This window comes from Neolamprologus multifasciatus, chromosome 4 (genome assembly GCF_963576455.1).
Source record: "Neolamprologus multifasciatus chromosome 4, fNeoMul1.2, whole genome shotgun sequence".
Lineage (NCBI taxonomy): Eukaryota > Metazoa > Chordata > Actinopteri > Cichliformes > Cichlidae > Neolamprologus > Neolamprologus multifasciatus.
Window position 1 is genome coordinate 4,597,471 of NC_140442.1, and position 23,808 is coordinate 4,621,278.

Genomic DNA, 23,808 nt, shown 5'->3' on the forward strand with positions numbered 1-23,808 from the left:
AGAGAAAGTCAGGAGAGAATGGAGCCAGCTAAGAAGAGGAGGATGTCCTCCCCTGTGTGGGAACATTTTGATTTTATTCCTCCCAACAAGTTATGTAAATTTCTACAGAAGATGTATTTTCATAATACTGATGGTGCAATAAAACATATGTTAAGCTGTCTTTACTTTTGTACAAGGTGAAGTGTTTGCTATGTGCCAGGGAGCTGGGATATAACAACAACACCTCATCCATGCTTAGGCACTACAGAGCTTTGCATGAGAATAGGGGGAACACAGATTGTGGAGCAAGACCAGGTGAGCCATCAAATGCCATGATAATATAGCATGCAGTAATGTTACTAAATGATATAACAATATTATACAATGCAATAAGTGACGTGTGTGATATTTATATTTGTGCTTTGTTTTTGTTGTCTTTCCTCAGGAGAACAATCTCAAATACATGAAGACCTGGTTAGCATGGTGATTGAGGACTCCCAGCCATTTAGCATTGTGGAGGACAAAGGATTTAAAAGATTTGTTAAATCATTAAATCCTAGCTATGTTCTCCCCACTAAAAAGGTCATAAAAGCAGTGAAAATTTAGTTTTTACAGAATAAAATGTGGGCAGGACTGAGGCTCAAAGCCTCAGTGTGTAGCTGTCCATACCTGAACGTTACAAAAGCACAACCACTGTCCACACCCCAACCACACCTCACCTCACAGTAAATGATCATTTCCATTTTAAGCATTTCCAAATGATCATTTTCCATACTGCCAGCATAAATATACACAGTATACTGCCATCACTACAATATACATGTTTTACACACTCCTTTTGTTGTTGACATTTACAGGCTATGTGCAAAAGGCCACACTCTTCAAATTCATGCCAACTAATATTTTTACGTCCAGTAGGTGTCCTACTAGAGCAAATGAAGCTTCAAGAAGCTTTGCACTGGGGTGAACCAATTGGATGAAAAGCTTCAGTGCTTCATGAAGCTTCATCTGCCCATCACTACTATATACATCGACACGTACAACTTATGTAACAACATTCACGCCAGAAACCATAAAAATGCCAGAGCCTTTCATTACAGAACTTACCCTCACAGTGCAAGCGCGCGCTGTGAGGAGCGGAAGCCTTAGCAGCTTCTAAACGTTAGAGTGAGATCCGGTTTCTGGGTTTTCAAAATAAAATATAATTTAAAAAAAAAGCTAAAATTCACACTTAAAATAATAATTAAGAACAGGTAAGTGCACGTTTTTCTGATGTATTTTTAACTCCGTTACACATACTCATATATTTATATAACCACACAATATTTCTTGTATATATATATATATTTCTTGCGATACCACACAAAGATAGCATGTTTTGGCACGTAATTCTTCCCGTCAGAATTATGCTTCTAGTTTATAATAACAACAGTAGCATGGTTTGGCACTTGTTTGTAGAAGCAGTCTGCATGCCAAGGTGCTTAAATAAAAATAAAATGAAATAAGACATTCAGACAGATATTCTCCTGTTGCATTAGTTTGTGCATACACAGAGTGACGGCGCTGTGCGCGCTGCCCTCAGCTGGTGGATGGTGGAGTTAAAGCTGTGGCTGTCTGATGCTGCTCTGAGCTCACAGTTGTCGTTGTGCAGTGCAGTTTTTCTCCCCACTGTGTGCAGCCAACCGCAAGAAATGGTGAGTGAGGAAAACACATACAGCTCAGAATATAGTGGCCTGTTGGCTACGAAAAACCGACTTTAGGTCAGCCGGCAAACCCTCCTCAGAGCGGTAAAATGCCCGATTTGAGCAGCTAAGCTAAGCTGGTCACAAAGCGATCACTCAGAGACGAATGTCTTTGTTTAGCTAACCTTTGCTAGCATTGGCTAGCTTCTCCTGCGTTAGTCAATACAGTAGCTCATGGTGGCTCGTTGCGCTATACTCTTCAAGTTGATAGCAAGTTAAGCACAGTGGGGTCCGATCAATGTGAACAGACATGACTGTTGTTCGAGATAAATCATCCAAATTTGTGTGGCTCAAATAGCCATCTAGCCGCACAAAAGCTAACTGGCTAAAGTTATCAGCTAACGCTGCCATGTATGCCATAACTTAGATAAAAAATGGTTGTTTAGCGTGAGCGGGGCTTGTTTTAAAAGTTAGAGGAGTTGAAACACAGACTGTCAACTTTATAGTTCAAGTCTGTGAAAACAGTTGACAGAGGAAGCCGCTACAGCTGGCGTTAACAGATGGCTGAAGCTTTGGTTAAAACTGCCTTAGCTAAGCTATGTGTCACTGCGGCTATTTAAAACGTGAGGTGTAGAGAAGTGACTTGGTTTACTCATAAAGTTACCAAAGTGTTCCCACACAGAATAACCTGGTTAAGCAGAGACTGTTTCAGTTTATAAACGCCCATCTACCATCTGTTTGTTTTGCTCAAACTTTAACCAGCTGAGCATTTATTAATGATCCCTGTACACAGCGTGATAAAACTCTGAGCTGACATATCTGTAATGTTGGACCGATATGTCTCTCTGCTTTTTCTCACTTGATAAATCTATCTGGTGATGGCACTGGACACGTTCTGTAGGCTCAACAGAGACGAGCAGTATTTGATATAAATGCTCAGAAAACAGAATTGAGCTTAATTCAGTAAGACAGGACGTGTGTTTCTGAGAATCAGTCTTACAGTGTGTATCACTATCATCACTATGTGATTTTCTCCTGTCACTTCATCTCACTCCAGGATGTGTTTCTAATGATCCGACGTCACAAGACGACCATCTTCACAGATGCCAAAGAGTCAACCACAGTCTACGAACTGAAGCGCATAGTGGAGGGCATTTTAAAGAGGCCACCTGAAGATCAGAGGCTTTATAAGGTGAAATAAATTACCTGGAATCCTTGTTAATAGTACTTTATTTTTTTTAACCTTACAATTTTATGCTCTAAACAATGTCTCAAAAAAAGATTGTTAATCAAAATAATAGCTGGAGCTCTAATACCTGTCCTTTATTCACTTGACAAAGCTGTTCTCACAAAACATGAATCAAAGTTTTCTTTTGTTACTTGAAGTCTCCCCTGAATGTTTAGCCCTAGCAGTCAGCGGACAGGAGCAAATTTATAACTGAAATCAAGTGACAGTAACATATTTTCAGAAATTAGAAGGAAGTCCTACATTTCCTCAAGCTCCTCCCCCCCCTTTTTTTCCCCTCTCAATGTAAAAGTGAAGTTGAGTCAATGTCAATTACAGAAAGCTTGTCCTCCATTTCAGTTTGTCAGGAAAGTCTAATCTTTCATTTAAAAAAAAAATCAAAGTTTTTGCAAAGCTTCAATATTTTTTACTTTACTTTGGTTCAGGTTCTATCTGAACAAATCATTGGGCTTCCTTTTTTTCCTTTCCTCAAACTTTGGCTTTTTGTTGAGTACAAGCAGTCTTCACATCAGAGAACAAGGCCTCGCCATTTTCGCTTTGTTACAAAACCGTCTGCCCTGCAAACTTGATCCTGCAAATCTCTGAAGATGTCTGCTTCTTTTAACTCTTTCTTCTTCAGGATGACGTGCTGCTTAATGACAGTCAAACTCTTGGAAACTGCGGCTTCACAAATCAGACAGCCCGGCCTCAGGCCCCAGCCACGGTGGGATTAGCGTTTCGTCTGAGTGGTGAGTAGTTCATCTTCTAACCCACCTCAATTCTAGATTTTACTGTGAGCTTATTCGCTTGATCTGAACTCAGGTTTAGGGAAAAAAAGATAACAGCCAAATTCTACATTCTGGATTCTGGTTTACACTAAGCAACTTGTCACATCGATGCGCTATACAATCCAAATTATCTCTAAAGTTCCAAAAACATACCTACCAACATTTAAATTTCAAAATCTGGGAGTTTGTAGTTCTGTTGTAGCATATTTATCAGCCCACTGATGTGTGAAGTCATTATGATGACTTGTCGTTTAACACACCGGTCCCCAGGCCACAGACCGGTCCGTGAGTCGTTTGGTACCATACCGCGAGAGTTGATGCTTGGGTGTGAAATTTGTGGTTTTCAGGGTTTTTAACGTTATTTTTTTATAGTTAACTCGGTTTCCCTGGGTCTTTTCTTGTGTGTTATGAATAAATCTTCTTTTTTTGGGGGGGTGGTACTGGATTTATTTTGTTGTATTTATCCGCGACATCTTAAAGGGCGGCTTGTGAAAAGATTGTCGAACATAAACCGGTCCGTGGCGCAAAAAAGGTTGGAGACCGTTGGTTTAACGGTCATATCTAAAATGTTGCTTTTTGTGAAAGATTTGTCCTCAAAAGAATGTACTACTAAAAAACAGGAGTCGGCATCAAGCAAAGATGAGCCGGTTCTGCTGTTTTTAAACAAGAAAATGAAGAACCGGAGATTCCAGGTTTGTCCAGTTCCGATAAGAAGGCAGAATTTCATGGTTTGGTACAGGAGTTGAAGCTGTATCAAGATGTCAGTGCGGCAGTTTGAACCGTTGTTGGCAGAGTTGGGACCACATCTGAGGAGGCAAAGAAATCATTTCAGAGAGCCGACTAACAGCGTTTGTGTGTCTGAGCTGAAATTGTATTATGTTACTATTTGTGTATTCAGTATCGGTGTACATTTGGAGCTACAAGCACACTTGTTGGTAATTGCAGTGGTCTGATTGGTGACGCCTGTTCATTCACATGATAAAAATTGAGCTTGATCCCAAAAAATTAGTACTATAAAATTACGCAGTCGGTGGGAATGGCTGCACCAAAATGCTTGCAAGAATTTTTCACGCCCAGCATGTAAAGGCTTTAAGTACTTTCCTGAATAACGTTAAATAGGATATGTTCCCACCACAACTAATGGGTAAGCAAAGCTAGTCATAGTTTGCTGTTTGAACTGTAAGTTATTGTAATATGTTATCCTCTTTCAAGCCAAATGTGAGCTATAACCACTTCTGTTAAATTGTCCAGCTTTCAAAGAAAATTGTTGCAACTTGTTGTCTACAGTTGGAAAGAGGCGTTTATATTTTTACAAGTTTTTGATTGTGTGTTATTAACTCTGGAAGCTCGGTTTGGTAAATGTGTCCAACTTAGCAAAGTCCGTAACCCTGTGTCACACACACTGAAATGGGTACATATGTGGCTGAACTCATCATTGTTTATGTCTTGCGATTTTACTGCGTCTTTGTAGTAAAGAAAGATGAAATGGTAAAAAGAGGTAATTTATTTAGAACTCAGCTGTGGTGTCTGTGTAGAGATTGGCAAGGCACATCCTTTGAATCGGGTTGCCAGTTTGTGCCGCCAGATGGGTTGAAATTGTATTTGGAGTGTGTACTGTGTGTGCATTTCATAGACAATCTGGCAAATTGGGCAAAGTTGGCTGAACGTACAAAACGTACTGATCCGTGTATTCCAGTTATTCATGGTAAAGTTTAAGAGTCGTGCAGGTTTGGGAGTTTCCTGAGAGAAACCGACTGCTGGGAGATGGTCTTAAAATACAAGTGAAAACAGGAAAAACGGGAATGTTGCCAGAAAAGATTGAGAGTTTTTCTTTGTCACTCAGTAAATGCCATTTTTCCAGTGGAAGAAGCAAAATACTTTTTAACTTATTCAGTGTTCAACATTGGTCTAGTTGTCCAAAACAAAGCACTTTGTGTCTTTTTGGCATTTTAAAAACTGTTATTTTAAAATTCAGGTCCCCCTGGATACAAAATTATTAATTTCTCTGGATCCCCTTTCATGTTACTTTGATCTCTTTCCAGAATTTAATGTCTCTTTTGTGTCTCTCTGTGTTTTAACTTTCTGTCGTTCTCCCAGATGATTCCTTTGAGCAGCTGAGGATTGAGCCCTTCTCCACTCCCCCTGAGCTCCCCGACGTCATGAAGCCCCAGGATTCAGGCAGCACAGCCAACGAGCAGGCTGTACAGTGAGCTCAGAGGCGGGGGAAACGAGAGGGACACACAGGGGGTCGAAGGGAGGGGTTGAATTTTTGGGAAGTGATGCCTCAACGGGTGAAGTTTTGCCTTGCCGACGACCGATCTTCAGCTGGGCGTAAACAATTTCAAACGCGGATTCCCCCTTGGTGTAAATGTGAGGGTGCTTCAAAGTGGTTCATTTTGTCCTGAAATCGGCGAACGCATGCTAGATAAATTGATAATTACACAAAAGACCCCACAGAGATACCTGACGGACTTGTCACGACACTGTCAGTCATCCACGGGGTTGGTAAAGGCTGAACATGAATAATTGTACCTCGTATTTAATGAATTCTAGTCTTTATTTGGAGTAAGGCTGATGCTGCCTTACTTGTGTTCTTTAATTTGCTGGCTTCAGAGTGGGATTTGACAAGGTGTCGCATTTTTAGGTTTTTATGTTTGTGTTTCTTTATTAAAATATTACTAGGATTAACTTTTTTGGGGGGTGGTTTGGATATGTGTTGCTGCAATAGCTCGGAGTTTGTGAATATCTAAGTTACTGAGACTGAATGACTCATTTGGATCTTCAGTACACGTCTTCAGACATAGCAGCAATCAAAATTCAAGTTGTGGCGATTATTCTTTACTTTTCCCTTCTTAACATTGATGGAGACCTCTTCACCTTTCCTCAGCAACGATTGGTTGTAGCCTGTGACTTGCTTGACAGTCTGAAGTGAAGAGGTGACACGTCGTGGTTAAATTATGAGCTGTGCCTGGCTGCTTATTTTGCCTCCCATTTATCCTGGAACCATAGCTCATTTATGTCATGCTGCAGTTTGTGCTGTATTTTACACTGTTAATACCATAATGCGTATTATTTTCAAAAAATAAAAATATAATTGTATTAGAAATAAACACTTCTGCACATCAAAACTTCACATTATGGTGTAACACTGGGTCTCATGATCTAGAAACGTAATAATAATTACAAAAAAAAGGTGTCTGTTATTACAGGAAGAAGATGTAATGGCCTGGTGGGTGTGGGAAAAGATGCTGTTTAATATGACATTTAAATGCATATTTGAAGATTGAGGCTGTTAAACAGTGGGATGTGATGATCAAAGTTGCACTTGTAACTGGTTTAACATTAAAAGAATTGTTTTTCACATCTGTGTATTGTTGTGTGTTTGTACAATTTAAAGTGATCTTTGAACATAGACGGTGTAAATGTGGCCTTGATGAAGCCACGATGTTGGTGTTTTAGCAGCTGCTGTTAAAACACCACAACCTACTTAGAAGGTCTGTACCATACAGAAAATCATATTTCGGGAAATCTGACAAGTGGATGACTTATTTAAACACACAGATTGTAAAGCTGTTATGAATGACGAAACTATCCATAGGAGCCAAAAGCCATTGTTGAGCCAGGCTGTAAATTTGGGAATTTTAACATTGAAATCTGTTGAAGCCAGCTTTAGAAGTTTGATTTGATGAATTGCTGCACACACTCAACTCTGCTGTTCAACCCACAAATGGATTTTCCTTACAAATGTGGCTCCATTTAAGGCAGGGGTGGGAGAACTCAAGGACCCGTGTCCTGCAGGTTTTAGATGTCTTTAATCCAACACAGCTGATTTAAATGGCTAAATTCCTCCTCAACATGTCTTGAAGTTCTCCGGAGGCCTGCTAATGAACTAATCTTTTGATTCAGGTTTGTTGACCAAGGGTGATATCTAAAACCAGGACACCAGATTTTGAGGCCTGGAGTTCCCCACCCCTGTTTTAAGAGGAAATAAGCAGGCTGTCCGATGGTATAAGATTTATTGCCAAGAAGCGCTGTTACAACAAAGGACTTACTTTATGTGCCAAGCTCATTTTTTTGTGTTATACATCATGTAGCACTGTTTCTGTTTTTTTAAGGACCAACGTCTTGCTTAATCTGGCGTCGTCCAGCACTGGGCAGGTTCTACTGGTGTGTATTAAATTGGCTTTCTAAATAATAAGGAACTTTATTCAGCCAGAATGTAATTTGGCAGGATATCTGTTGTTTACTCTGAATGATGGTAGGACCCAGAACTGGGCATTGCTTCGTCTAAAAATCTAAACCACTAAACTGCGAAGTGCAGTCTCTTATTTATCCTGTCTTTAAATTACTGCTATAATTATAGATATCAATCTTTTGGTTTTCTGTTATATAATGTTCTGGCTCTTTTCTATTTACTATCTACTTCACTGGAAAGCATCAAAATTGGACTGAAACAACCAAAATAGTGACGATAACAGAAGAAGAAGTTGGGACTTTTTATTGCCTGTGGTGTAAATAAACTCCTTTTAGGAAAATCTTTTTGTTGACTTAAAAATAGATTTGACCATTCTTGTTTATTTTCACCTTTAACTTTCTGAGACATATTTCTTTAACACAGTATTCAAATGAACAAAACAATATGTGACTGTAATTAAATATGCTGGGTCTACTTTCAAGAGGTAAATAAATCAAGACAAAAAAAAAGTGATAACTCTATCAACATTTCAACTTTGCCAGAGCACTGACATCAGAAACATCTCTGTACAAACTAATACAAACACTAATTTGTGAAAATGTTTGAAAATTTCTCAAAAGATATTTTTTCATATTGCAGTCCAAAACCAAATGTGTATAATATTTATTGTGTTCATATTGTAAATACAAATTAACAATTTTAAAGTTACACTAGTAAAATAATAATTGATTTTTTTGATTAATGAACTTTCTAATAAGTATTAGAAAGGCTGCTTAGCAATCTCTCAAATCAGTTTTTGAATTGTTTTTTTTCCTCACTTAACGTAATGTGACTTATTTTGTCCTTGTTCTGTCTCTGTATTGCTCACTGATTCATTTAATTTACTTTTTTTTATTGTCTGTGTACCATTTTTTTACACTTCTGTTTATAATGATGAAGAAAAACTTTAGGGTGCTCATACGGTCACTGTCTTTCAACGTCTCAGTGAGTCTGCCAAAATTCCGACAGTCCCTGAAAGCAGCAAACATTAGCTAGCTAGCCAGCGGGCTAGATTAGCATAGTGCTAAGAACAGAATGGGCTTGCAACTGCTTGAAAGGACCGGTGACCTCTGCTTGGCTTTCATGCTCTGAAAGCATCTTGTTTCTCTATCGCCGGTATTTAAAAAAATGGATGTCACTGAATGTGTTTTATCGGCAGGCAGGGCCGTGCTGGACATGGTGGAGCGGGAGTGGCAGCCTCTGTCTGCGGGCGAGCTGGAGCACAGGCTGGACCAGGCGGTGGAAGAGATCCTGGAGTCACAGCTCCTGGCAAAACTGGAAAAGCAGTCCCATCGTCGTCCTCCTCTTACCAATACTATTTACGTACAGTTACTACAGAATCAGGTGGGGCCCCAAGTTTTACACACAGCAACAACATCCAGTCCGTCCGAGCAGGAGGAAGAGAAAGAGGAGGAGGCTGCAGAGTCCCAGGAGCAGGGTGATGCTGTGGATAATCCAGCGATCAAGGTAGTTTTGTGGCTTTAGTTTTCCTTTGAGAAAGCTTTTACAGTATTCAACTACTATTAAAAACAATAGTGACAATTTTTGGCCAGTTTTTTGAATTTTCAAACTTAAATTTAACGTGATATTCAAAAATCAATTAAAAAGAATTTGAACCTGAATATGAGATAAACTAATGAATTTCTAAAGTGTACCAATCATGTATAACAATGCCTTTAATCAAATTATAAGCTCTGCATTTCATATGTTTGTCATTACTCCTTAATCTGATAACTTTTTGCTGGATTCATTGGTTTTATCTCACCAATAAAAAGTAGAAAATGCTTCTTTTTCTTTGAGATGTGGCTGACATCCCAGTAGTAAACCAGAAACTCTGCATGAGCTGGAAGGAGAAGAAAGTGGATACATGCCTATTAAATACTGTTGTATTTTGTTTGTGTCTCTGTGTTTCACCAGTACATTTCAGACCTACTTCAAAGCTCCAAATCAAGGACACGAATGGCTGGACGGGCTCGCTTATCAATGTCCCACACTGTCCTCCTGTCTCTCACACTGCTGTCCGAGCGAGTCAGTTACCGCACTGTGTCCCGCCGCTTCCAGCTGGAGAAGGGAAACATCCACAGGATCTTCTTCTCTTTCTGCCAGCGCATAAACATGCTGGAAGAGAGGCACATCAAATGGCCAGCTGGTGTGTTAATTTGTTGGGTCATTAATCATATGTGGGCAAATTATGATGATTATAATATTTTCTCTCTGTTCTTCAGGGAAAGAGGCTGTAGAGGCACTTTTCCCATTCTCCAATCTAATTGGAAAAAAGGAACTAGAAGGAGGAAAAGGTGTTCCTCAGGTTCTGGGAGTGTTGGGACACACCCGGATCCCTATCCGCCTGCCTATAGGGAAACATGATGTGGAGAGCACCGTACCTGAGGTGAAGAGAATGAAGATGGAGGCCCCTCCTGACTCTTGGTTAAACCTTGAGCTTGTGTGTGACATTAGAGGCCGGTTCTTGCACTGCAGAATCAGTAAAGGATCTCATGTGGACAGAGGTCGTGCTCTAAGAGACAAACTCAAACAGAACTCTGACCTAATGCCTTCCAGCTCCTGCCTTGTGGCCAGAGCTGGCTACCCACTTACTGATCAGATTTTTACCCCGTACACAGGAAGTCACGGACCAAGAGAGGCGCTCTTTAACAAGACGCTGGAGGAGCATTTTCAGATCCTAGATCAGGCCATTGCCGATCTGAGAGCCAGGTTTCGGAGGCTCACGTATCTGGATATTGGAAACTATGACCGAGCCAGAGCTGTTGTGCTGACTGCCTGTGTGTTGCATAATGTGTTTCTGGACCTAGGACAGGCGGTTCAAGGAGAGAAGGAGGAAGCCACACCCCAAGATGAAGAGGGGGAGGCGGATGACGAGGGTGTACGCAGACGTGACTCCATTACAGATTTGCTGTTTAAAAGCTTTAATCATGGAAACGCGTGAACATTTCAATTTGTTAATAAACTTCAGTTGCGCTCGTGATCCTGGCATGTTGCATTCATTAACATTTGAAGGTAGTGACTGAACCCCTAAAAACCAACAGCAAAGTTTCCCTGAGGTCATAGAGCGAGAGCGGTGAAGGGCTCTCTGTGGGAAAATGGGCCTCCCTCGCTCTAAGACTTCAGTAAACACATTCCAGGTTAAATTGAACACAGCATTAAATTTATTATGTAAATCACTGTCAATATTAAGAGTCGAAAGAGAGGATCATTCAAGATGTGCTCATTAGGTAACAACTTGTCAAGCTCTTCACTAACCAGAAGGTGACACCAATGTTTATATTTTTTTTAATACACGCTGTAGTGTATGCATTAAAAACAGTTACCAAGGGAAACCCAAAAGCATAACCCTAACAGGGATGGAGGTAGCTCCCAACCTTAATGTGACAACAAACCAACTTTTCATTAATTTAAATGAATGACACTTTACATTACACAGAATTCATTCATCAAGAGTTTACCTTTTTTTTTTTAAATTTAATCATCTCCATAGTGTGGTGTTAATGCATTTTCCTAACACACAAAAGATCTATAGTCCAAGATTGGGAGGAAGGCGTGTCAGGAATGGCACCGCGAATCAAATAGACTTATACGGCAAGGCCGGGATGGTCCATTTGGTAAAGTAAATCCGTTGGGCATCTTTCTTGGCCTTTAGACAATAATTCTGATGGCAAAAGAACCAAACGGGACAGGCGGGAAAAAAAGGAATGGCACCGCGTGTAAAAATCTGGCAAGTCAAATATGTGGATCTACTGCGGTGACCCTTTGTGAATAAAGGAGCAGCTGAAAGAAGCTTACTCTTAATCCTTGACAAAGTTAGTTATAAGTAAATTCTTCTCTGTGTTTAAATCAGGCACCTGGTAGACAGGAAGACCTAAAAAAGAGCCTAAATTTAAAGTTTAGAAACCACAATAGCATGAAATGTGTTCTGTCATGAAAGTATCATCACGTTATATGTCGCAAAGCGCTGTCCCATTTCTACTTTCCTCAATTAGAGCCCTTGCAGTCTCACACACTCAGTCACCTATGAGGTGTTTAGGTTTTCTCCCCCTGCATATTTCACCTGTAGCTTGAGCAAGTTGTCATATTAGAGTAGTAATAAGAAGATGCACGGGGGTAACTTCCAGTATTTTTTGTACCATTCTCTAAGGTAATAGACAGCCAGAGCCTGTTTCTGTGCTAATGCTCAGTGGTTAGCCCTGTCACACTGCATTATTGCTACTTATACTAATAATTTGTTTTAAAACTAAATAACTATATGTGCTGGGAAGATTTGCAGGAAGCTTTCAGCATAAAAAACACACAACAGAGACAGAGTTATAAACAAAGATTATCTTATTAATACTTTAACATTTATACCAGTATCTTCATTAATCCCATTACTGAAATCTGTATTGTATTTGACTGCTTTTGGCCCGGCAATGGTTACTTTATTTACGTACAGTTTATTTTCGTATAGTTCTTTGACAGATGGGGGTGGATGCCCCATTTGTGTGTACTCTTCAACTTCATCCAAGTTTTCTATTTTAGTACAAAAATAAAAGATTCTTACATTATTTTGAGCACCAGGAGGAAAAAAAAGAGACGGGTTTAAAGAGAACTGTAATCTGCCTGCTGTGTTAAAAGTGAGTCTGGCCTCATACTGTACACCTGCTAATCCAAGCTACTCTGTAAACTGTAACGGTAAAAATGTGAAAAAGTCTACAAACATTAGACATTGCAAACGAGCTGTTCTTCTCATGCAGTGTCTTGGAAGGTCTTGGTAATTTCGCGTTTCCTCTCTCCTAATGTCCATCCTTTGATATCTGTGTGCCGTTCTTCTGAGCCAGGCTGGAGATGGCTTGGGCCAGGTTGTTGATGGCTTCTATTTTTCGCTCCTCCAGTGCTTTCTGCTGCGCCCACATGTTCATCTTCCTCTCCTGCAGCTCCATGTACAGCTGCAGGACATCCTGCGGAGGCCTGGTGGGGCAGGGAGCAGCTGTTGTAGGAGGCGTAGGGAGGATAGGGGTAAACCTCTTGCTCGCTATAGCTTTTCCTACTTTGGTCCCGCTGAGTTTGGCCCTGCGCTGGGCTTCAATCTCCTCCCTGCTCTTACCCAGGACTTCGTGCATAGCTTTGAAGAACTCCCAGTGGACGCTGGTCACTCCCAACCTCTTGGCCCTCTCTGCGTTTTTTCTGTATGTGGCCAGCATGTTTCTCCACTTGAGATCACATTCGTACGCCTTCACAGTGACATCAGTGACCTCTGACTCCCTCAATTTGGCATTGACCTTCTCTGCAACCATTTCCCAGAGTTTCTTTTTCTTGCACACTGGCTGGTCAAAGGCCTGATCCATTTCAAGCCGGGTATTGACTAGATGCCATGTAGCCTGAACTGTCCAGATAAATTCTAGGAGTGAAAAAAGGTAGATGATCAGATCGATTGCTTTTTTTGGAGTTATTAAAGACAATGCCTTGGTCTGCAGTACAGTTTTTCTTAAAATGCTGAACATCATGAGTACAACTACAACTGCACTACAACTATAATTAAGTTTTTCTGCGTTATGGTATTTTCCAATACTGCACTATATTTTGGATGCATATCTTGTTCTTGATCTATATTTTAAAGCTATAGTCACATATTAAGTTTAAAAATATAAATAAAACTATTCCAATAATAATACAAATAAAACCAACGGTATATGATTTTGTATTAAGTACTAAATCAAGTACTTTTATTGTAGGTACTTTGTACGCTTAACTTTTACTTAACTGAAAGGGCGTGTAAATGCATATTTAGCTACATTGCAAAGCAGTTTTTATTGAACACAAATTCTGTGCAGTGCTACTTTTAATGCAATAAACCAGGTTGTTGTTGTTCTTGCCCCCCTCCCATTCTCATTCTCCACCCCATACAAAAAAAGAAGAAAAAAAAAATCCTGGAAACGTTCCTGCTGAGTACTAACCTGCTTTTGTTTTATCCGTATCCACACTAGACACGACCGTTTCCTTTCCTTCCACTTCGGAGTTTTGTATCACAATTGTCTCGATTACCTCCATCTTATTAAAAGCACAACCATTACAGTTAAAGTTGTTTTTTTATTTACTAGCGGTGTATCTATCGCGGAATTTAACAACATCCAAGGGTCACCGATGCCCTCTCTCGCGTCGAGAAAGACGATGACTATAACAACGTCGCTTGGTAGCTTGGAAATTGTAGTTCATTTTGGTTATTACGCCTATTCTTTTTAGTATTCTGGACTAGCGGATGAACTACAATCCCTAAACTCTTTGACTATTTTAACGTAGGCTACGATTTGTCGCGGTCATGGGGGGTGTAGTTTTTCAAAAGGATGGTTCGCATAAGAGGAACTGAGCGCTCTCAAATTTGAACTACACGTCCCAGAGTATTTTTAACCGACCCACCTCTTCACTCCCTGCTCCCTCCCTCGGCCAACCCTGTTTTGTTGTTTGGCTAAAGATGGCGTTAGCGGCTAACCCACTCGATTGCAGTTTGTTTCACAAAAATTATTCGGCCAGTGGTAACAAAACATTGATAAAATAGAGATTTAATTCGTCATTTTGTGTGTAAAAAATATATTACACCGAGAAAATACACGTCCACTTGGTCGATTAACGTTTGCTCGGCCTTCTTACGATGTAGGCCAGTTTTAAAGGGAGCGGACCGAAGCCGTTGGAACTTCATATCCCGTCGGGGAGTGCGGCGTCAGGCGGTAACACTTTCCTTTTTCATGCTGGTATCTGTAGTTCTTACCACACAAGTCGCTTTTTTCCGGAAACTTTAAAGATAATGAACTAAACCAAGAGTTGAGTATATCTAAGTGGAAAGGACATGGTATATAATTTCTCTGTGTTTTACTGGAAACGTCCAGTGATGCCTCGCGGCGCCTATGATATTTGTTTTAATTGAGGAGGACAAATTAAAAATAAGTACACCTGTTACCTGGAAATCCGGGGGGCCATGGCTGCATCACCTGCAGAATGTGACAGAAAAAACCCGAGAACACCCTCCAGGGAAGGACAACCATCACCAGAGTCTTCTTTGACCTGGTGCTTGACTCACATCTCCAAATCTGGATCGGGGTCTGAGCGTCAGGGACAGTCAGGCTCAGGCGGTGCCAGAGAAACGGACAAGAGGTCCAAAGTTTCCCAGTGGCGAGCGCTTGTTGCTATTAGGACGCAGCACATCAAGGGCGGCAAGGCTGGCATTGCCAGATTCAGAGGTCAGGGTGGTCTACGGCACCTGTTGGATCTGATTAAACACCCAGAATGCTCGAGGAAAACTCTGGATCTGGCTCTTAGCATCCTCGGCAACTGCTGCACTGAGCTGGAGACACGAATAGAGGTGAGACAAGAAATAATAGATGAGTTTGTTTATTAAAGTCACTAACTTTTAAAATGTTTTCCTACTTTCCTACAATATCAGGTGCGTAAACTTGATGGGATAAATATTGTAGGTAAGTGGTGATTTATTGTTATACTATATATTATACATTTTAAATTTAAGCAATCTTTATCATAACTTATATCTGAAAAATGCCTATTGTAGTGGACATCCTTAAGAAAAATGTGGCACTGGAGACAGTCCTGAACCGAGCAGCCCGCGCTTTAGGGAACTTGGCCATGGATCCAGAAAGCTCTGCACTCATCCACTCTGCCGGTATGTCTGACCTGCTTCTGTGAGTCACATCCACTTTTGTAGCTGACAGCATTTAAAATGAGCTTGAAAGCTTCCAAATGGGCTTTTTTAGTTTTAGATGTATTAATATAATAATAATAATAATAATAATAATAATAATAATAATAAGTGCTGTAACAGACAGGCAAAAGCAGAGTGCTCAAAGGGCAGATTTAAAGTCGATCATTAAGGTCAAACAGGGGAAAGAAGACAATAAACAAAAAAACTGAAAGCTGATAACCAGACAGTACAAAGATATCGCATGTAATGCCATCACATAAAAGCAAGTCTATCAAAATGTGTTTTCTTTGACCTGTGAATCTATATAATTTCTCCTCTGATAATTAATCGTTCTTATTATCACACAGGTGGTGTTCCTCTTCTCCTTCTCTGCGTGTCTCTTTCATCTGCACCGTCCTCCCCCACAGCTGCTCCACCCAAAGATGCCTGTCCCAAACTTGAGTGTGCTCAGTCTGCTACTCGAGCCCTTCTCTACCTCTGTGATACGCCCTCTAATCGCCTTTCATTGCTCACCCAAGGGACCCTATCTGCGCTCACCCCTCTTATTGCACCAGAGTATCCCCAGGGGTTGAGGCGAGCAGCTCTCAGGACTCTCCATGAGCTCACCCGGGGATGTGGTGTTGAATGTGCCAGGGAGGTGTCTCGTTCCGGGGTCCTCGCTCAGCTGGGTGTCATGGTGACAGGAGAGTCTGGTAAACCCTTTGAAGAGTTGGCACTGAAAACATTAGCCAATATGTGCTCTCAGGGTTGCCTACGCCCTCTCGTGGGGTCACTGGGAGTCATCCAGAAGTTCACAGAGGAGGTTAAAAGGGACCCACTGAAGTCAGGAGTCTTCCTCAAGGCTCTGTGCTTGTGCTGCAAAGAGGCCGTGAACCGGGCCAAGGTGAAAGAGAGCGGCGGACTGGAGGTACTGATTGGCTTTTTGTCGGCTCATCAGAGTCATCCTCTTTCCCGGCTCGCTCTTATGGCCTGTGTAGACTTTGTTTTTGATGAATCTGCCATGGAGCAGCTGCAGGAGTTGGGGCTGGTTCCTCTTCTTGTTGCACGGCTAGTTGAGCTCACCAGAGGAGAGGAGCCATTGACTGAGAAGATGGACGTGAGCCTCTCCTCAAGTACGTCTCCCACCGAGCTCCTGTCTTCATCATGTTTTGATTCCTTTGATTTTCCTCCTCCCGAGGGACACAAAAAGGAAGAATCTGGTAGGGAGCAGGGCTCATCCAGCTTTTTAAGTCTCAGGTATGGAAAAAGGAAATTTCTTTTTTTAAAATTTAGTTTTCCCAATGCATTGTTTTTTTCTGTTTTATATTGTTTATATGCATTTTCATTCCTTCCTCCAGGTCCTGGTTGGTGTCTGAGGGTTTGATAGCTTCTGAAGGGGACCTTCTAGATTCTTCTAATGTTGATGGAGAATGGGGGAGTCTTCAGATCCCGCCATCTTCATCACCTCAAACCCCTTCCTCAAACCCGTATTCTAGTTCCTCTCTTAGAAACTCTTCTTCACCCAACCCGGCTATTTCTTCTGCTTCTAAAAAAGCACCTCACTCTTCGCCTTTGTCTTCATCATCATCAAAAGTCACCGATCTGCCTCCCTCCAATACGCTCTCACCACAAACCCAGCCTAGTTCCTCCACCATCTCCTCTCCCACTAAAACAAGCCAAACCCCCGTTTCTCCATCCAAGTTTTCATCCCCACTCAGACGCAGGCCGCGGGCTCAATCAACAACGTCTTTGACTAAAGTCACACTTGAGACTCCTCCATCTGTGCCTCGCGCATCAGCTTTTCATCACCCTTACCACCCCGAACCCTGGACGCCAGAGTCACCCATCCTGCTGCTGCTGTCGCGCTTCTCCCACGCCACCGATCCAAGTGCTGCTCTGGTCAGCTCAGGCGTCATGTCCGGCTTGCTCTTTTACCTTACCCAGCGTGAGGATCCCAGCAGCAGGTGCTTCCGCATGCTTTGCCGGCTGAGCTGCAACCCGAACTGTTTGCAGTCGCTTGTCCGAACGGGTTCTGTAGCGCTCATTCGTCACCATCTCTGCCAGAGAGAAGAAGGATTTGAAGGAGGAGACAGGCAGACGGACAGAGTGCAAGCCAAAGTTAAACAGCTTGGTGAGATGAACACAGTCATGTTAAAATAAGTGAAACCTTATATAAGATTTAAATAATGCACACATGATTAAATATGCTCACAGAGTAGAGGTGCAGTGTTAGTCTTTTACATTTAAAATCTGCTTATTTTGCTTTATTGGAATCATTTTTATTTGAACAGAGAAAGCCAGGCTACAAGTGAAATGACTCCTAACAAGTAACCCTGAACTTTACACCGATACACTGAAAGTTCAACTAATTCAATTGCTGCTTGGTCACATTTGGTTAACTACAGGGACGATATTGATTCGCTGTTGATCAGAATCTCAGGAACCGTCTTTTGTTCGATCAAATATAATATCTGGTCTTTTTGTTTTTTTATGTAAGACTAAAGAGTTTATAATTGTGTGTTGACTTTGCAGGTGTGGCCCTTCTGAATAACCTGCGTGTCCAGTGTGAGTCTGGATTTGGCTCTGGGGTTCTTGCACATGTGATGCTGTCTGGCTCTGACTCAGATAAGCTGAACTGTGCACTGTCTCTGCCATTAATCAGCAGGTAAGTATTGGATGTGTACTGATAACGTATTTGTAAAAAAATACTAAATGTGTAACAGTAGGGCTGCAAGGATGTATTGAGTATTTCGAAAAATTCAGTTATAAAAAATTCTCGGCACACAGTCTTTGCTTCGACACTTCGTTTAAGGCACGGCTCTGTAGCGGAACATTGTCACCATGGAAACGCGAGCGCTTCTCCCAGACTTGCAACTTAAAAAACAGACCTGCAATACAAACATATTTAGGAGCAGCATGTGAAAAATCATCAAAGAGGTGGAGTCATTACGAGACGGTGAGCTCAGGTTGATTGAAAGAAAACGTGTTTCTCGTGTCCATAACAGCAGGCTGTGCCTGTAATCACCATTAACACCTTTACTGGGAAAAAGCTAGCACGAGTTCTTCATCAAACCAACTCATCAACAAACTGTGATATGAAGAAAAACAATCTTTGTAGCTGCTCCATTCACCGCCATTTGTTTTACACCGAGAAAAATCTGCAGCAAGCCTCCAGGAGTTGTATTAAAATATGCTGATGAACTGGTAACTTAGTCTGATACCAGACTGGTTAGATTATACAGCTCGCTGACGGCAGCTGTCCTATTTTACATGGATGCGAACAGGGGTGAGTCTAAACGGGGGCATGGTGTGCACTAGACCATTTATTTCAAAGCTTATGTTACATTTTTCAGATTCAAAGTGAAATAATCTAAAATACTGTCTCAATTAAATTGAGTTAATATTTAAAAATATACAAATGAAAGCTTTTTTTTACAAGCCAAAAAAAATGTACATGGGCCAGTAAAACTCTGAGCCACTGACCCGAGGGATCTTAGGTTGGACGGTGAATGTTAATGTTAATGTTCATTATCTACACCATCATAACCTCTTGTGTTCAGCAACACAAAGTGGTTTGCATCAACGCACGGGGCAAACTTCAGAGTATTCAGATATGCTTGCTTCTCTTCGTTGCACCCACTACATTTTCCTTTTTCCTTACAGACGCAAACTCAGTCATTCACTTGCACACTTTAACACATAAAAACACATGTACAAAAACTCAAAAAGCCTTCCAAGAAGACAGTAAAGATTCATGTTTTATGCCTTAGTTTAGATTGCATATTCATTTTATTTTATTTGACTATACTTGAGAGTATTTTTAAAAATATATTTTTGCATTTAAGACAATTTTTTTTAGATTTAAAACATAAAAAGGGTTTGTTTTGTTGACGGATAAAATAAAAGACAGTGAACATAATGAGCAGTTTGTTTTAAAAAAACCTGTATTTTTTTCCGTATTACTAATTAATAAGACAAAAATATTTCTTATCAGACTACTCGATTAATTGATGGAATAATTGATAAATTAATCAATTAGTAAAATAATCGATAGCTGCAGCCCCACATAACGGTAATCTGTGATGAATTTTGAAGTAGACCAAATATAGTGGATTCTATTCTACTACTTGCATTATATTTCTGAAATATGGAAATCTTCTATCTGAAACGAGCTGTTGAGGTTCTTCGACCTTTACACCAAATATCCTCAGACTGCAGGCTTGAACAGCAGGCAGGCGGGGCTTCTGTTCTCTTACCTGCGTGCCTGAAACAACTATATTAGAAACTGCCAGACATCCTGACATCTTATAGATCAGATAATAAAGAAAAGCCTGAAAATAAGCTTTTAAAGCACACTGTAGTGTGAGGTTTTTGTCTCAGGGATTACTTGTGCATATGCTGACCTTATTATTTGAAACAATTTCCTTCTTGTATCCATCATTGTAACAGTGTGTATATGAGAGGGAACAAAGGAGGTCAGAATAGATAATAACATAGCTGGACTGGCCATCGGGCATACTGGGCATTTGCCCGGTGGGCCGCTGGCGATTTTTTGTTTTTATGGACCGATCGATTTTTGTTTTGTTTTTTTTGGAAGGGTATAAATAATGAAAGGTGTTGGATTGGCCAATTGGTCATGATCAACTCTGGGCTGGACCAATTACAGCCGAGGAGGTCGGATGCACCCTCCCCCTTGTTTAGCAATCTTATAGGCCATCCATCGGCTCTTTGTTACTTCGGAAACATGGCTTAAACAATTTCCACGACGTAATCCGATAACAACCGATCTCTTTACCCGTCGGCTTCCCGTGGCTGTCATGCAACAGGTGTTGTGCCAAAAAGTGATTGCCTGCCAAAAACTGATTTCCAATGTTTGCGTGTATTTTTTATGTGTAATATCTATGTTGGTAAATAGACTTCGGTGAACAGCGTTTACAAAGGGGCTATATATGGAATTAAAAAATTATCAGTTTTTTCAAGTATCTTTACAACTCTGTGTTATTGTACTTACATTATAACCAATCCGGTCCTTTATCCCCACTTTAAATATTTTTACAGAATTATTGTAATATTTGAGCCATTTCTGCTGTCCAACTACTTCTTACAAAAGACATTTTTAATGTTAATTAGACTTTTTTTTAACGGCATAAATAAAGGTTATGTAAAAGTCACTGCCAAAGACTGATTGCGGCTTCTACCTTGTTACACTAATGTTGTTTGTAGCTCAATATGACTTTATGTCATCCATGAGGGATGCATTTGACATATGTTTCACATATTATAGCCCAACAAGTTACTTATAGCAATTTAAATACGAGCAATCAGTTTTTGGCAAATACCGGAAATCAGTTTTTGGCAGACAATCACTCTTTGGCACAACACCGGCTATTGCAGTTAATAATACAACAGTTTATTGCCAGTTTTTGTGTTTCTTTTTATCGCTGTGTAACTGAGTTCAATTGAAAGCCTGCATGCGCTAGTACCGCTTGCCACAAGTTCCCAGAATCCTTTGCGGTTTTACCCCTGAATGACGTCACATTTTTGGTGGGTCGGTCTCTAGTCAAAATGCCCGGGCCGATTTTTTGTCCCAGTCCAGCCCTGGATAATAAACACTCACTATTAATGTTTTTACCTTTTTCTCATACAGCAACAAGTCACTGCTGAAGAAACTTCTTCTGGACAGCGGCGGGCTGCTCTTGGCCCTGCAGCCCCTCAGCTGTGACGACGACGATGGTGCGGACGAAGACCACCCTGCTGAATGTGAAAGACTGCTTTCTGACTTTTTGAATTCTCCACATTCAGGCGTGACCTCACATCTCCACTCGCTGTACTTCTCTCTCCTGATTGGATGCCTGTCTGCTCTCACAGGTACCATTAAAACCGAGCTTGACAAAAAACATTCATTTCCAGTTATAAGACCGTCGATCAGTAGCCTTGGCCATTTTTCTCCGCCTCCCTCTAAAAAAGCTCGGCTGGCAGACACATGCCCTTACAGCATCTCGAACTTTGATCTGCTCTTGCTGCTGGATGATGGGACCCAGGTCCCAGCCTGCAGGGAGGCTGTAGCTGGGGTTGAGGCCACAGGTGGGGTTGGCTCTGAGTATTTCAGGGCCCTGTTGAGAGGTGGATTTGGAGAAGCTCAGGGCAATTCAAAAGAAGCTATCCCCATTAAAGATGTCAGCAGAGGTGCATTATTACCAGTGCTACATTATCTGCATGGATGTCGCTTTACTAAGGGTGAAGAAGCGATTAAGGAAAGGGAGGAAGGAAGGAAGAGCGGGCAGTGCCAGATTTTGGACAAATTGGTGCTCGATGGTCTGAGTCTCTATGAAAGCGAGACAGAGGAGCGCTCGGCAGGAAACGTGGATTTCCAGAAAACTCCATTATGTGAGATGATGATTGGAACTTGCAGGTTTTTGGTGAGTGAGCTACAGAGAGACTTAGAGGACCTGTGTGTGTCGTTTCTCCTGTCCTGCTGTCCGAAAGCTGCTAATCGGACTACAACAGAGGCCAACGCTGAAAAGGATGCATCCAAAATGGACCACGAGTGCCCCGAGTCTGCTGAGGAAAGCCTGGCCAATCGAACGTCAGAGCTAGAGCTGACAGGATTTAAGATGCAAACTGAAAAAACAAAGAAACCAAATTCCCTGCAACAGACAGACGGTAAGAAGACAGTGGACAAATCAGTCAGTTCAGAAGAGCTGACTTTAAGACCAAAGAGCTTGATTAAAGGTTCAGAGCAGCTTCCTAAATCTGCGGCTCAGGGCTCTCGCTCCTCGGAAACATTTGCTGAAGGTGGTGTTCTGGCTGCTCTGCTGCCCCAGGTGTACTGGTTTTCCCAGCGGTACAGCTACCCAGCACTGGGCCGGGCTTGCCTGTCCTTGCTGCTGGGCTGTCAGGACTGTCCTCGGCCCTTCCTGTCCTCCTCCATTGCCGGGGACTGCCTTCGCAGACTGGCCAGAGAAGCTGACTGTGCAGAGACTCTCAAACAAGATCTGTTAAGTTTGGTCTCCGTAGCTTTGACCTGAGCAAGGATCGAAATACTGATTGATCGCATATTTTAAAGGGGCACAGCGTGAGTTTAAGTGTCTAGAGTTTCCATTGTCATATGTTTAGGAGGCACATGGATTATGTGGTTTACAGCAGCATGGTTACCTTAAAAATATGCTGCTCCAGCACTCACAGAAGGAACTGCTGATTTATGTTGATTTATTTTGATCATTTTGAAGAATACATTTCTGTTTAGCTTGGATGTAAATGTAGCACGTCCCAGCATGATATACATCTACTATAATTTACTGTTGGTGAATTTTTCTTTTTCTATTCTTTTTTTTTTTTTTAACCGGGGAAACGTTAAAGCAGATGTCTGTCATGCATTTGATAAAAATAGCTAAAATTATGAGGGTTGGAGATGAAGTGGAATAGCAGATAAGCAACGTATATACATTTCAAATGGCTCATAAATTTATGCCAGTAAATATATTGGTGGAGCATCACTTTGTTCTCAGTTTCTTCTTGTGGGAGGGTGCGCGTAGACAAAAAAGGGAAAACCTAAAGCCTTGAAAGTTAATTGAGTTATGGTTAACTTGGATAACTAGCAGTAGAGAAAGTCAAGCTCTCCAGATGACTCTGGTGTTTTCAGGGTTTCTGCTACTGCATTACAAAGTTTCTGGGGTTAAAGATTTTTTTATGGGTAAAAGAAGCAGGCAAGTACCCGTTCAGCTTTTTTTTTGACTGCACGTAACAGTTAACAAAAGGATTCAATGCTCTCACATAGATATAGGTATACAGTACTTTCTTTTCACGTTTGAAGTGGGTGATTAACCTCCCACTGTCTTTGTTTCCTTCCAGTCCAACATTTTTCCCCCTGGAAAATCATTCTGGTTTCTACTAATCAAATTATCTACCTGGCAACACCGGGCTAGCTACCACACTGAATTATACAAAAGTTTGTAAATGGGTAGTGCAATTTTTTGTCAGTGGAGTGGGAATCTGAGGACCTGCAGGCAATCAGGATATTTGGTTCTGACCAAAAGTTCTCATTGTTCAGAATCATATACATTATATTAATTGATCATAACCATTAATTTGTGAATGTGTAGATCAGCTGGAGAAGATTTTATTTCTACTGCTGGATAGCTTTATCAATAAGCCAACATAAAATAATTTCTAGTTTAAAATCTCCCCAAATAAGCTTTAAAATTGATGCTATTTTGTATTTA

At 41.1% G+C, this 23,808-nt stretch overlaps 4 protein-coding genes and 1 long non-coding RNA gene across 5 annotated transcripts in view; 3 read left to right on the top strand and 2 right to left on the bottom strand.

Annotated features, from left to right (window-relative positions):
- The first annotated feature begins 1,530 nt into the window (after positions 1-1,530).
- elob (elongin B) lies at positions 1,531-7,035 on the top strand. The gene is made up of 4 exons (XM_085157672.1): positions 1,531-1,673; positions 2,719-2,853; positions 3,527-3,635; positions 5,772-7,035. Exons 1-4 carry the CDS (start codon positions 1,569-1,571, stop codon positions 5,882-5,884), a joined length of 462 nt encoding a protein of 153 aa, XP_085013798.1. The 5' UTR covers positions 1,531-1,568; the 3' UTR covers positions 5,885-7,035.
- A 2,001-nt stretch (positions 7,036-9,036) lies between these two features.
- On the top strand, positions 9,037-11,837 carry LOC146519540 (putative nuclease HARBI1). Its single transcript, XM_085157647.1, has 3 exons — positions 9,037-9,375; positions 9,826-10,057; positions 10,134-11,837. Exons 1-3 carry the CDS (start codon positions 9,037-9,039, stop codon positions 10,850-10,852), a joined length of 1,290 nt encoding a protein of 429 aa, XP_085013773.1. The 3' UTR covers positions 10,853-11,837.
- Positions 10,783-14,088, bottom strand: LOC146519541 (uncharacterized). Its single transcript, XM_085157671.1, has 2 exons — positions 13,854-14,088; positions 10,783-13,297 (listed from the first exon to the last, which is right to left on the bottom strand). Exons 1-2 carry the CDS (start codon positions 13,945-13,947, stop codon positions 12,693-12,695), a joined length of 699 nt encoding a protein of 232 aa, XP_085013797.1. The 5' UTR covers positions 13,948-14,088; the 3' UTR covers positions 10,783-12,692.
- Positions 14,089-14,351: 263 nt separating this feature from the next.
- Positions 14,352-23,082, top strand: armc5 (armadillo repeat containing 5). The gene is made up of 7 exons (XM_085157637.1): positions 14,352-15,253; positions 15,335-15,365; positions 15,458-15,568; positions 15,955-16,843; positions 16,945-17,717; positions 18,119-18,251; positions 21,234-23,082. Exons 1-7 carry the CDS (start codon positions 14,870-14,872, stop codon positions 22,612-22,614), a joined length of 3,702 nt encoding a protein of 1,233 aa, XP_085013763.1. The 5' UTR covers positions 14,352-14,869; the 3' UTR covers positions 22,615-23,082.
- LOC146519543 (uncharacterized) overlaps positions 22,895-23,808 on the bottom strand; it is a 167,420-nt gene continuing 166,506 nt past the window's right edge. Inside the window, exon 2 of the long non-coding RNA XR_014873809.1 lies at positions 22,895-23,780. This is a non-coding gene — a long non-coding RNA (uncharacterized LOC146519543). The remainder of the gene's footprint in view (positions 23,781-23,808) is intronic.